At 36.0% G+C, this 14865-nt stretch overlaps 1 protein-coding gene across 2 annotated transcripts; it reads right to left on the bottom strand.

Moving 5' to 3' along the window:
- Positions 1-415: 415 nt before the first annotated feature.
- LOC118824720 (EKC/KEOPS complex subunit LAGE3) lies at positions 416-13328 on the bottom strand. Of its 2 annotated transcripts, none has more exons than XM_036595087.1 (4): positions 13214-13328; positions 13043-13102; positions 11337-11465; positions 416-811 (listed from the first exon to the last, which is right to left on the bottom strand). In XM_036595087.1, exons 2-4 carry the CDS (start codon positions 13087-13089, stop codon positions 697-699), a joined length of 291 nt encoding a protein of 96 aa, XP_036450980.1. In that variant the 5' UTR covers positions 13090-13102; positions 13214-13328; the 3' UTR covers positions 416-696. The 2 variants fall into 2 exon arrangements, with proteins under 2 accessions (XP_036450980.1, XP_036450981.1); XM_036595088.1 differs by having other exon boundaries at positions 13043-13099; positions 13214-13327.
- Between the last annotated feature and the right edge of the window lie 1537 nt (positions 13329-14865).

The following is a 14865-nucleotide window of genomic DNA, read 5'->3' as shown; positions in this document are numbered from 1 at the left end:
TAATCTCAAGTACTCATTAAACAGCATCCTTCTCTAAGTACATACCACAAGCCTCACAGACACAGAAAGACAAATTATTACTTTTGTGAGTAAGAAATATATTCTTAAAATATTCTAGATTAAAAAGAATCAAATTTGATTATTTAGTGCTGTTTAGATACACATAGTTCTATTTTTTCTCAGACTCCCACTGAGGGAAATTACCAATACACTGCTGTTGTTAGTAAACGCAGCAGTGACTTCTACTTGTAAGAGTGATGTGAATAGTGTCATCCAAACAAATATTTAAAACTTTTTTTTAATGATGAATATATGCAGTTTGAACTGTAGTGTCTAACATAAAATAAACCTGTTACCAAAATAAAAGTATTAAATGCAATATTTTGTAGAAGCCAGTGGACAAAAACACCTGACACACCATATATTTGGATTTATTAGAACTGCCTGCACTGATAGGATTTTTTCAACAATTTATTTGAACACAAGTACAAAATAACAAAAAAGGACATTGAAAATCAGTACATTTGAAAAGTCTTTTTGTAATTAGTCAACAAGTAAATTATACACTTAATGGCATGTCTTCTTCCAACATATCCTGAAAATATGCTGCATTCCTTTAGAGTTCCTTTGTGTTCTCTCTATTGGCAGCATTAGCTGACTGACCCTTACAACAATAAACCAAGTCGTTGATTACTTTCACTGTTGAACAGTCCGTCCAAATGCATCCATTGTTTCCATTACCAGTGCTAGGTGATCTAAAAATGAGCCTACAGATACACGAAGAATGCGGGCCTCCTCGGCAGTCCACTTTCTGGAATTGCATTAGAGAGAAGTTAAGATGAAATTCACATATACACATCATGAAATAAGTCAAATCAAATTACAGGATACAGCCTGCGTTTTGCAAATTAATTTTCAATACTGTTATTGTACCTACAGGTCAGAATTTGCTGAATTCTCAATGTAAAACAAAATGATTGCAAACACCTCTAAAATAAATAATGAAATAATGGTGCAGCAACCATTGTAGAAGACTATTTGTAATAATCGCTATACGTGCATACAGTCACATCATATTTGACAAAACAGCAGCAAAACTAATACATACCTCACCACTCTCGAATCTAACAATTTGGTGAAGGTCAGTGTTGTTAGTACATCATTATTTCTGGAGACTCATTGCACCTACCCCCTCATAACTAATTAAAATGGGTGTTACTCATGAAGCCTAGCGTAAACACACTTTCTAAACCACTTATCCTTCTGGGTCATGGGGGGAGCTGGAGCGTAAAACATTCAGTCAGTCATATTTTACTTAATTCATTAGGGAAAAAACAAAATCAAATTCTATAAAGAGGTAAGACTATTAAGACATTTTCATTGTGAAATTATTTGTAGTATAAATAATCAAACACATGCTATGCCATTATACTACTCACTATTAACATCTGACTTAACAAAAAGAACCTCATTATTGTTGCACATCTTTCTCATTACTACCAAGGCTTATATCGGTATTTGTGAACCCTAGAAACTGTCACTGTATTATTTTAAAATATTTAAAATATTAAGTTTCATGCAAAATCACCACTGTTGTGAACACAAGCAGGGCCAACGCAACCAGATATGCAAAGGGAATAGCCTAGAGTGGCACTTGAGCCAGGACAGCCAAACACACCAAATTATAATGTTACCTATTAAGAACTTCACAAACTCCATGTGAGTGTGTTCTTTAAAGGAGTGGTTCGGTGAAAAATCTAATTTACACTATGTTCCACATACCCCAAATGTAGCCAGACATGTTTGGTGTAGTTTAGCACTAGAGCTACAAGGTTAATGCTGCAAACAAACACTACAATTCCCAAATCTTTCCATTAATACATGCCAAAACTACTGTTAACTCACCAAAATCACACTGAAGTCAGGGCAGGCTTGTCAATGTGGTCTATGGCACAGTATGAACAACAAAAATAAAGAAAATGACTGCATGCATGCACAGCACAGAAGCATATGGATGCTAGATTACATTCTTGATTTTTATTGTTTCTATTTAAATATATATCTTCAGTTTCAAAAGTTATTTATAAATAGAAACAACAGAAATCACAAATGCAATCTGTACTGTCCATATGTCTGTGTGACATGCATACATATTGTACATACAAATGACTAATTCTCTCAGACTATAATTGGATTACATTACTTATTAATCCTGGAAAAAGTAATGTCATTACTTATTACTTCACTTCAACATTACTTTCTAAAGCCCATACAAATCTGTACCAACTGTAAATTACAAGAAGAAGCTGAAAATGACTTAGTATTTATTTAGAAACAAGTGGCCAATCAGTAAACATCATTTAAAAGGTCTTTCACTATCTCTGCCTCTGCTCCATATCCAGCCAGTTATGCTTTATTAAAAGTATAAATGGCTAATGCTGTTTGAAAACCTAGAAACTAGCCAAAAGAAACCATTAAAATAAACAAACAGACCAATAAAAAGGAAACAGTTGCCTTGAAATATAATCTTTAAGAAAAAAATGTAAAGCTTACAGAGAAGTTTCTGAAAGAAAATTGACTCTGGCCTGTTTAGATGAAGTTGGTGCTCTATTTTTCAGCATGGGAATTAACAAAATTGGACATCAGGCATGTCTTGGCTGATAGTCAGCACCTGGGGTTATAGTGGAAATATACATATTTTTTTTTTTCATGAAAATAATTCCTTTTACCACACCATCTGGCTGAGGAATATGGCAGTCCCTAACCCTGCCCCAACCCTTCACTTAAAACCCATCCCTGAACATTAATTACCGAATTATAGATTAGCAACTGTAACTAGGCACAGGCACCTGACAAACTTGCAGAACTCAAAATGTTCAGAACAATATTCAGTTGGTATGGAGTTAAGACTAAATTACCAATACATTTTTTAAAAACAAACATAGCTCCAAAATATTTGGCCAAGTTATCTAGCTTGCAAGTCTGGCTAGCTAATTAAGTCTCTCTTTGTTAACTCACTTAATTAACTACGGTCACCTAGTTAAAAAAAAGAAATTAACATGAAGTCGCAGGTATAAAAAGGCAATATCACTGTTGCCTTTTATGAATAAGTGGCCTATTTCTGAATAAATCCTGTCATTACTCCAACCCTGTCAAGAGGGGTTGTGTGATGGATAAAAACCACAATTACAGCACAAAATCCTGGTAAGGTTTAGAGCATAATGAAGAACATGACAGCCTAATTACTGTTTGCTAGCTAGCTTAGAAGTAACATGAGGTATTAGTACAATGGGGCACACCTAATATCCTTAAAATGCATATAATCATACACTTACCTACCCTGTCGTACAGTAACAGTTCTTAAGCTTAACAACAGAGGAGCAATTTACTAAACTTTTGCACTGGATCTCTAGGCCTTAGCTTCTACCTTTTATGCTAAGATGATTTAACACACACACACACACACACACACACACACACACACACACACACACACACACACACATTTTCTAAACCGCTTATCCTTCTGGGTCGCAGGGGGGTGCTGGAGCCTATTTCAGCAGACTTTGGGCGGAAGGCAGGAAACACCCTGGACAGGTCGCCAGTTCATCACAGGGCAGACAGACAGACAGACACACAGACATACATTCACACACACACTTACACACCTAGGGGCAATGCTGCATGTCCAATTGCCTGACTGCATGTCTTTGGACTGCGGGAGAAAGCCAGAGTGACTGGAGGAAACCCACGCAGACACAGGCAGAACACGCAAATTCCACACAGAAAGGACCCTGGTCGTCTGGCCAGGAATCGAACCCAGGCCCTTCTTGCTGTGAGGCAACAGTGCTACCGACTGTGCCACCGTGCCGCCTAAGATGCTTTTTCAGAAAGTTTTTAGTATTAGAAAGTATAAAGGTATAAAAAACCTAACTGTATTTTAGTATGTAAGACTTAATTTCTCTATTAAATAATTAAACAATCATAATAATGATAGTAATAACAACAACAACAATAATAATAATAATTATTATTATTATTGTTATTATTATTATTATTATTATTAAAGGCTCTTTGTAATTCATTATAATTACAGTAAAAATAAAAATAATTACAGTACTAAAATTAATTAACATTAACAAATAACATTAAATTAATACTAATTAAAATTAACATGCTGTAAGTGAAATTCCTATAGCAAGCTCTTTTAGTTTTATTTCCTGGATCTCGTAATCACTAAAGGTTTAAATACAAATGTGAGAGATAATTTCTGTATTTTCTTTCAAATCAATATAGAAGTAAGAAATTTACTTTAAAAACATTACATTAGCTCAGAAACAGTTGAGAAGCTTAAACACATTTATCGAATACAGCTCTGACTCCCTCCTGTAATGATCTGGTCTCAATGCTTAATTTAAGGAAACTCTTGACATTCACACTCCAGTCAAATGGGAAAAAAAAACATGCGTTCTCATAAAAATCTATAGATGAATGCAGAAATACACCAGCTTAAGAGAAATTAATCAGAGCACTTATGGAGGAAAACAAAGCTGCAGGTATGATATTCTCAAAGAGCAGACCTCCACCTACAATACTGCTAAGAAAATATCCAGAGTTATACCACTCTATTATAAACACCAAGATCATGCCACACCCATGAACTAATTAACCTTAACTTTTTTTCGAGATTGTCTCATGACTTATCTTCTAAAATTTGCAAAGAGTTTGTGATTCACTTTCAAAATAAAATAGCCTAGATAAGACAAAGCATAGCTCAGCCAGCTGAAACAGGCTCCTATAACCTTCCTGTTGAGCCACCTACATCAATAATGGCATCTTTCTCTGTTATCAATTATCAGCAGTTTAAAACTGTCATAAACAAAAAGTTCGTCCAAATTATTTTAAACCAATTTCAAACCTTCCTTTTTTTTTTTAGGTAAAATCTTAGAAAATGTTGTTTAGAAACAACTAAATGCATATCTAGTATCAAACAAGTTTTTGAGAAGTTTCAATCAGGTTTTCATTTTAACCATAGTACTGCATCATGTCAGTGACCTCAGGCTCAGCGCTTAGGCACAAAATCCTTCTATTCTGGTCTTACTGGATTAGTGCAGTTTTTGATACTGTTGATCACAAGATTCTAATCCACCATTTTAAATACTGGGTAGGCCTCTCAGGCTCAGTTTTAGAATGGTTTAAATCATATTTAGTGAATAGACAGTTCTTGGTTTCACTGGAAAAGGATTTCTTGTGGAGTCACACAAAGTTCAGTTTTAGGGCCTTTGCTTTTTCTCTTTGTACATGTTACCTCTAGGTGATGCCATTAAGAAACATACCTATTTAATAGCTAAGCTGATGACCTACAATAATACATTTCCATTCCTTCTAATAATCTAGACTCTTGACAAGCTAACCAGCCGTGTGTCCGATATTTCTCAGTGGATGTCACAAATTCTGTACAACTAAATCATGAAAAAACTACAGTACTGATTCTTGGTACTAAAATTCAGAGAAAAATGCTTTGAGAAGCTCGACTCTTTAGCTTCACATCCCAAGTACGTAACCTGGGATGCTGAGCTCCGTTTTATCCCGCATGTAAACAAAGTTACTAAAGTAGCTTTTTATCGTTTGAGAAATACTGCCACAGTTAGACCTTTTCTATCTCAGAGTGACACAGAGAAACTTGTTCATGCATTTGTTAAAGCAGAGTTGATGGCTGTAATGCTCTTCTTACTGGGCTCCCTAAGAAAACAATACATCCTCTACAACTTGTGCAAAATGTGGCAGCACGGATCCTAACAAAAACATTAAAAAAAAGAAAAAAAAAGAAAAAAAGAGTGCTTATATCACTCCCGTCTTGAAAGAACTGCACTGTTACCTATATCTTTCAAGATAGATTAAGTTCTGCTACTACTTTTAAGGCTCTAATTGACATAGCACCCACTTACATTACACAATGTCTGTGTTTATGTTCCAGCATGTGATCTTACATCTGCCGATACTGGCCTTCTGCAAATACCGTCCATAAAATTCAGAAAACATGGAGAGGTCTCTCTTAGTGCTCACTTTTAAGAAATCATCGCTTTCAAGAAAAACATCTCTCTTTAAGAGCGTTTAATTAAAACAAGTCTCTTGGTATTTATCTGTTTAACTTAATCTGTGTCATTGTCATATGATTTGAATTTCTTCAGTTACAGTTAAACTTTATCACTTGTCTGTAAAGCATTTTGAGCTGCCACTCATATAAATAAAGATTATTATTACTATATTATTAGTGCGAGTTAAATCTGTAATACCGGCTCTAGCAAGTCTTTTTTGTTCCCTGTGCACTCCTACAACAGAAGTTAGAAGGTTTATCATGCTACTCTGTCAAAAAGAGATCAAAGCATGTCTTTTAAAAGTAGTTAAACACATTATATAATACATGTATTAAACGTAGAAAGTATAAGTTTACTAGCACTACAATATTTAATTTGTGTGTTTTGGCAGGGTATAGGCTTTTGTGTGTGTTGCCGACTGGTAATGGTATTGCTAATTTAGAGGGAGCAGCATACCTGTGAATGCATCCACATGCAACAATGCATCAGTATCTACATGAGCATACAGCAATAAAATAACACTGGCCCTGTTGTCAGATTACATGTGTCTTGTTCTTTATCAAGTACTACAAAAAGAAGTTTGGGGAATATTGTGCCATTGCATTAGGGTTCTATTGCTTCTAATTTAGCTGTCTCATTCTGTGCCCTCTTGAATCAAAAGACCCTGGACCTTTCATTAGAGAACATCAGACCTTTGGCTCATGCCAAAATTATATTTGTCAATTTAGCCCCTCCATCGAAAAACCACATACTAACTGTTCCACCAATTTTTTTTTAGATTCAGTTATTTTGCTTTGTATTTTATTTTGTACACATTTTTACTTTAAAAAGTCAAACTATGCTTTATTTACATTTTAGTGACCCTTTAATTTTAAATACAGGGTATGAAACAAAGCCATACCATGCATACTATGCATTGTGCATAGTGATCTTAGCCTTATGTGCAGCTGCTTGGCCATGGAAACCCATGTAGCTTCCTATGTACAATTATTAAGCTTCCAGATAGAATTTCGAACTGTATTGTAAGTGATTTCTTAAGTGCTACATGGCATCCCCGCTCTGGGTTTGTGTCATCCCCCGCTTCGTGGCTGAGCTGTTGTTGCCCTTAGACGCTTCCGTTTCACAATAATAGCACTTACAGTTAATCTGGACAGATCCAGCAGGGCAGAAATTTCATGAACTGACTTGCAGCAAGATGGCATCCTCTGAAGTGCTATGTTTAAAGTCACTGAGCTCTTTACTACAAGCCATTCTACTGTCTTGAAATGGAGATTGCATGTCTATGTGCTTGATTTTATACACCTGTTAGCAACTGGTGTGGCTGAGACACCTGAACTCAATAATTACAAGGGGTATACACAAACCTTTAGCCATAGTAGTGCCATAATAGTGGCCATAATAGTGTCAGGGGTGCTTTCACAGACGTGCAAATTATCCAGGTCGTGGGCATTAATACACCCTCATATCATGACAGAACCTAGCTGGTTTGGATGGTCCTTTAAGGCTTTGGTCCAGCGAACACAATGTTCATATTTCCATAACCTGAACGGCTGACACATATTTATATTATGCATCAGTCCATTTCAACTGAGATCAAGCTCACAGAAGTGGGCAGCATTTCTGGAAGTTGTTATGGCTTCCACTGTACACAGTAGAGCTGTGTATTGGCAAGAACAAGGCAATATGAAAATCTAATTTTAGGAAAACTGTCATAGTATACAAGCACACCACCATATGCATAGAATCTGAGTAAAGGAAAAAGTTTATTGCTATGAAAAACCATTAAAAAGATGCAAAGCTAAAGTCAGCTTGTCATTCGCCAGATTCTTGTTCAAATTTTCCCATTCAGCTATTATTACAACAGCCTTTGCGCACTGGACACACCATGCAGCTTCTAAAAATTCAAAACCATTGTTTTTACAGGAGGTACACATACCAGCGCTCCATGATTTCGAGCACTGTTCAATTTCTCAGCACGCCACACAGCATGAGACATTATTACATTAAATTAAAGTCACATTATGACCACAGAAAGCCAGAGTAGATCACATGGCTTCAATTCACACAGAGAAAGTCAGCCAGTCTTTTAGGTAAACACACGGATGATCATGGTCAGTTCCCTCAGCTAACGTTAATTTTCGTTAATTTTACCACACCATTTAAAGAGTAACTACACCGCACTATTTCCAGGTAACTCCACCCCGGCTCAACTTTGAAAAATGCTCAAAAATGGGAACGGCACGTTGGGAGGGGCACTGCAGTGATCTACGGGTTTGGAGGTGGAGCTGCAAGGGAAACCGGGCGGGCTGGGCTGCTGTGTTTTTATAGCTAATGTTAGCTACTACATAATATGGAGAGTGACAGTATTAAACCACACTTCTGCAAATTTAAGGTCTTACGAGGTTGAAGGTTTTTCTCTACTACAATCCCTATCCTCAACAACGGACAGCGTTTCTGATCAGACGGTGTGTCTTCAGCTTTACCAGTATGAGCCACTGACTCAAGCTGCCGAAGAGTTAACATAGTGCCAGAAAATTAATAACAGCGAGCGGGAGAGGTGTCCGAACGGCAAAATATTCCCTAAAACCATGACAGCTGGCTGCTAATTATCTGTTCAGCAGGTCCATATTTGATATAACCTGAGCCCTGATTTCTTAGACTTACTAAATTCCGAATGAATGAAGTGGAGTTCTGTCTAAGTTTCATTTATTTTTAAAATCAAGCTATGAAAAACATACTTCTATGAAGCCTGAGGGTACCATTTACTTCTATATAGGTGCACTTGTGGCACTGTACCAATCTCTCACTTGTTAAGAACAACTGCAGTAGTGAGGTGGCCAAGGTATGTTAAAAGTTAATGCAGAAAAAAGCTAACCCAGCCTTTGTAGCCTAAGCTAGTTAGCTTACGCTAGCCATTCTCTAGCATTTCCTGCATCACGACCTAGCTTTTAGCATGCTCCTGTTTGATTCCAAGAACAGAAGTATAACAGGGAGACTGTATCGTACCAAACAGGTTGTTCACAGATGTGAGCAGGTTGAGGTCATACACTGCCTCACCTGTCATCCACGGTTTGCTGCAGTGGCCCTAAATCCTTACATTCTGCAAGCTGTTCATGGCACTTTATATGCTATATGGAGACCTGCAAGAATCCTTACTTAATCGGTCCGTGAGGTTACCTAATCATACATTAAATGTTATCAATATAGGGCAAGTTAAATCTAAAAGGCTAAAAACTACAATATCTACAAATACAATAACTAAGCATTACCAATAATAACTAACTAGAACACTAAATAACACGCTAAATGTGATGAGACTCATCCAAAATGGCGCAGATGTTCTCCCTTGCTCTAAGCGCGTATGGTTTCACATTTATGAGCACGGCACGAGCAGAGCCATCTCTCTACATGGCACTGGGGCACGAGTAGGGCGTCATCAGGAGGCGGTAATGTTGGTTGACCGATTTGCATACTGTGAATATAGGCGTGGATGATGTAGAGGCGCTGCAGAGGTGAAACTGACCATGATAAAAAAATATTATTTTACAGTTTGGAAAGATGTGTTCACAATTCAAGCAAGTTCTGTATTATTACAGAACAATGCCATTCAGCTATTAATGAAAAAGGATCTTAGGGTGTAGTTACTCTTTAAGCTGTAACATGAAAATTCAAACAAGAAGCTGGCAAATAAGAAGCTGAGTCAGCCTTGGCTAAATCTTCCTCAGAAAAATCAGAAAATGTTACCAGCATATAAAAGAATAAGTAGTATATTTTGATAGCCTAAATCACCTTAACAGAGGGTAAGGTAAAATTAAGCTGGTCAATGCAATAGACTGTAAAATAGACTTGAAGTAAGGCTAAATTAACATAAAACACAAATCGTTATAACACCAGTCTAAGTCTTTCAGATTCAGCTATTGGTGGTATCACTACTACTCAGCTAGGTTTGCTAATGCTAATGTTAGCAGTGCACCCTTACGCTACCTTACATTTATGTTGATGTGAAAGAGCCTAATGGCTGAAGATAGATTACAATACTGCTCATATAGTCATTGTGATATCCAACAGCTTTATCGAACATCGCATATTATTTTCAATATCGTGCAGCCCTACTAGGCCTACAGGTATCTTTAACAATAATCCTAGGCCTGAATGTTCCTAAAATCAGCATGTCATGCACAATACTGAGAAATGTGCTCAGTTTGATTAGAAATATGGTTCATATATTTGCCAAATTTTTTAAGATGTGTTGTGCAAGATCTTTGATTTTGAAATTAGTGATTATTCTAGTGATTGAGATCAGTTGTGGCCCAAAGCCACTTTCAAGATCACATCCTACAAAGCTGATCAGTTATTTACTTTTTAAAAAGCAGATGCACTCTCCTTCAGAGCACATAAATAGGACTTTACGGAAATCAGAGAAGGGTAATATGACAATATTTATCGTTATCATGATAAATTACATCATGTCACAATATGCTTTTCTAAACATATTGTGGATACTGTCAGTCCTTAAAAACCTCTTACCAAATGCAAATTACAAATAATGCATAATTAGTATTGTTTAATTTGATTTAGTTCGGCACAGTGTGTAAAATGTTGAATACAAATAGTTTAATGAATAGTTTTTGGTAGTATTTTTAAAATGTAGGTTTATTTTGTTCTAACTTATCAGATGTCAGAAAAAATAAATATTGTGACAGACTGTGTATCGTAAATAATTTCTTAAGGCATTTTGCCATATTGCACACCTCTCCTGGGAATATGGAAAAATAATTAATTTACAAGATTAGCCTGAGAAAGGCACAGGCTTCTACAATGTTGAGTCAAAAAACGGGGCCTCCTATAACCAGGAATAACATCTCAGACTCCATGAAATACCAGATGTTTATATCAGATTGCCTCTGTGATTTAGGATTCCCAGATCTTTCAAAAAAAAAAAAAAAACTATCCAATTATAAGGAAATATTTTACGAGGATAATTTTACTTCACTGAAAGGTATCTCATATTTTCCACTGGATTAACAACAGATGTTCCTTCACAGCCTTTTTTGCTCATCAACCTACCAAGGCTACCAATAATCAAGGAAGGCACTATATGTAATATAAGGGGTAAATGAATAGTTCCTAAATTCATTAACATGTGTGCATTTCTATCATCACTGTTAATACGTCTCCACTGTTAGTGCTGTAAAAATTGGGTGTTAATACCTAGTTGCTTTGGGGTTAAGCACTTACACAGACAGTCTGTTGGCTGAAACACTGATAGTTTTTGTGATGCCTCCTTTTCTAGGCTCGCGATCAGGGAACAAGGACTGGACTGCAATGGATGCCTCCCTTTGAGAAGGAAAAGGAACTTCCAAAGTACTGACTTAGTAGTAAAGGGAAAACAAGCTTTTTAAAGTTAACTCAAAATAATTACACACATACATATACATACATACATACATACATACACACACACACACACACATATACATACATACATATATATACACACACATTATATATAAATGCATTTTATATGTTACTATACCGTAACATATTTCTGAGTGAGTAGGGAGGGTGTTTGAGCTAGTTGAGCATCTTCACTCAGTGATACGGGGTGGAGGGAGGAGGTCAAACATATTATTTGTTAATATTATTTTTCCCTGCCTGCATGGTGACATAACCAAAATTCAAGGTATATTTTATAGACAGGCAAAAAAATTACATTTTGATGAAAGACAGGAAAACAAGAATTTACAGAGATATGATGAATGCTTAATATGACAAGGCAAACAAGGTAAAAGAACAAGAAAAAAAAAATTACTATACAGGTAGATCAAATTTACTAGCCAGTTTCACTGTGACTTTCCTTCTTACTAACATGCTATACCCATTAAAACCTGCACAGTCTCGGATAGTTTTTCTATGTGGCACACTATTAATTTTGTTAACTCATAACTACAATGTCAACATTTTTATTACTGCAATAATTTCTTGTTTGTTATTAGCTAGAAAGCGCATGTGTGTTTTTAAGCAACTTCTATGGAAAACAGAAAAGACTAGAGCATTTCAACTATACTACATATATTAAATAAAACTTATCCACACACACACATCCTTACAATGTGCACCTATGGAAACATTCTTCAGTCCAAGTCTAAGAGTTTAACATTCTAGGTTAAACAGGTGCACCAGAGTAATGGAGACTTTGGGTAAACTGTGTTGTACATTTCATGGAGTGAACACACAAAATGTTTCTGGATCCTGAAAAACATGTTTGGCTACACACGCAAACTAGTGCAAGGCTTGTGGCTCCTGTCTAGGTGTGTTAACTTGCAGGAAATTGATCAAACTCTGCAGGGCACTTTTTGAAGATTCATGACTGAGAATGAAGACATTCATAATATATCCTCAACTCAGGCTTTTCTTTTATACAAGGATGGGGTGCTGTTTCCAAAATGATGTGCTTTCAAACTCCCGTTTTGAAAGTCCTTGGAGCAAATGTAACAGACAAAGTGCCTGTCTCCTCCGCTCTTTAGATAATTGGTAATCGTTTTCCTCTTCATTAATTATACAAATATATATGCACTATACAGGTGAATTTACAACAAAAGTAACCCTCCCATAGTGTGTGTTTTGAATTCGTGCATAAAGAGAGACACGTGCATTAAACTAGAAGATAATAACGTTACGAAGGTCAGAAATAGACATGCATTCCAAAATGACCTATTTCAATCTCTGAAATGTTCTGCTCGATCCACAATTTTTGCTATTTAAAGTCACAAAAATTATTATTAATATTTGAAATGAATTAAGTAGATGCTAATCGCAGACACTCGTCTAGGTTTGTATAATGCAAGCATTTCCCAGGCTAAAGGCTGCTAGGAAACCTGTTAAGGATACAACATTTCCACACTAAATCAGCAAACAATATGTTACCAATACTGTAAGGATACAATTCAAGTTTTCCGTCAGAATTCCTAGCTCCCATGCTGGACGCCATCTTGAAATATCTGCTGCAATTGAGACCAGCACTTTCGTCAGTTCCGACATACAGACATATATACATACATACATACATACATACATACATGCATGCATACATGCACACATACAAGCATACATACATAATTTTATAGGCCCGACTCCCTTCCCTTTGTTCACAATATGGGAAGCTGGCGTATGTTTATGTTCTCCCACCCGTATTCGGAGTAAGGATTGGCTAGCAGGCTAGTCCAAGCTATTTGCCTATTGGACAGTTGAGAAGTCGTTTACGTCACCGCAGCAACTAACTTGCAGAAATATTTAGACGAATCACAAGATCAAAGCATTAATGGGAAGGAAGTGTAGGACTATCTGCTTTAAAAGTTATTTTTGCCAGGAGAATTTAGACAACAGGCTTAAAATCACTTAAAGGGTAATTCCACCGATTCAAACTTCTGCATAATTCAGTCCTTAACAACCATTTGTAATGCTCAGCTATGAATAAATTAATGGTAGATTTCTTTGTTGAGATTAGATTATTATCAGATTTTACAATATTTCCACTATAATCAGTTGGCTACGTATCTATCACATTTATACTATTCCTTAGCATTTTAGCAGCCTTGATTTATTCGGTAATATGGATTTATTTTATTTTAATTGATCGTATTCTTTGATGGATTTATTTAATATTATAATGAGTTGAGTATGGTTTTATTGGTTTCTAAAACATATTTTGTGAAACTAGTTTCTGTGAATCTTCATTGTTACCTTCTTGGCAGATGAGAGGTTTTGTAAATATATTTTTCAAACATTTTCAAAACAGTTAGCACAAATGTCACAGAAAAAACAAAACAAAACTCCATTGTATGATTGTGTAAAACATAAGTAACACATTTAGTGAAGCGGAATTAATCTCAAATTATACTAAAAACAGACAAAAAACAGCAATTGCAAACAACTCTACAACATCCTCTAGATGGCACCAAATAGCTGCATTGGAAGTTTCCTGAACACTATTAATCTATTATTCCAGAGAATACAGTGCAAAATATTTAAAACGTTTGTATGGTACTAAACTAGTGTTAGACGAAACAAATGTTTTAATGAAAAACAACATACGAAAATGACAAACTTTACTGATCAGACCTCTCTGAGAACTGATATGACTTTTTATTCTGATGAACACAATTGACATCCTTCTATTCAAAATTCCCAACCTGCTTCGCCACTCCTGCTGATCTAAACACAATAGCAAGCGTGGAGAATGCAGGTGGCGTTGCAGGGGTTCCCAGACTTTTTCATGCCAGGACCAACATAAATTTGTCAAAAAAGTCCTCAAGCTTGCATTCGGTGATCCACTCAGCTCTTAGCTTTAAAATGTATTTAATACTTCGACATTAAAACGAATAATGAAACTGTGGTTAACAAATAGCACAATGTGTGAGCATGAACTATCAACAGCGCAAAGAGCCATTTTTCACTTCTTTCACTATTTTGGTAAAGCAAATAGATTTTACGTACAGCATGAATCACATTTGGTGAGTGAAGAGGCTAGACATAAGTGCAAGCAGATTTTATTTGACAAAAAACGAACTAGAACAAACACTGAAAAAAGTACAAAAGACATACTACATGACTTGTAATTGCACTGTAATTAGTTTTGCTGTGGTTAAGAGTTTAAACTGAGTTTAAACCTGAATGAGTCATGTGGGTCCTTAAACTCCAATGCTGTGTCCTAGAAAGCTGCCGTTTAAAGCACAACTGCGGTTTAGCAAGCAAGCAAGCAAAGTTT

The sequence above is a fragment of the Colossoma macropomum genome, unplaced genomic scaffold (genome assembly GCF_904425465.1).
Source record: "Colossoma macropomum unplaced genomic scaffold, Colossoma_macropomum, whole genome shotgun sequence".
Classification (NCBI taxonomy): domain Eukaryota; kingdom Metazoa; phylum Chordata; class Actinopteri; order Characiformes; family Serrasalmidae; genus Colossoma; species Colossoma macropomum.
This window is presented reverse-complemented; position numbering and strand designations above follow the sequence as displayed.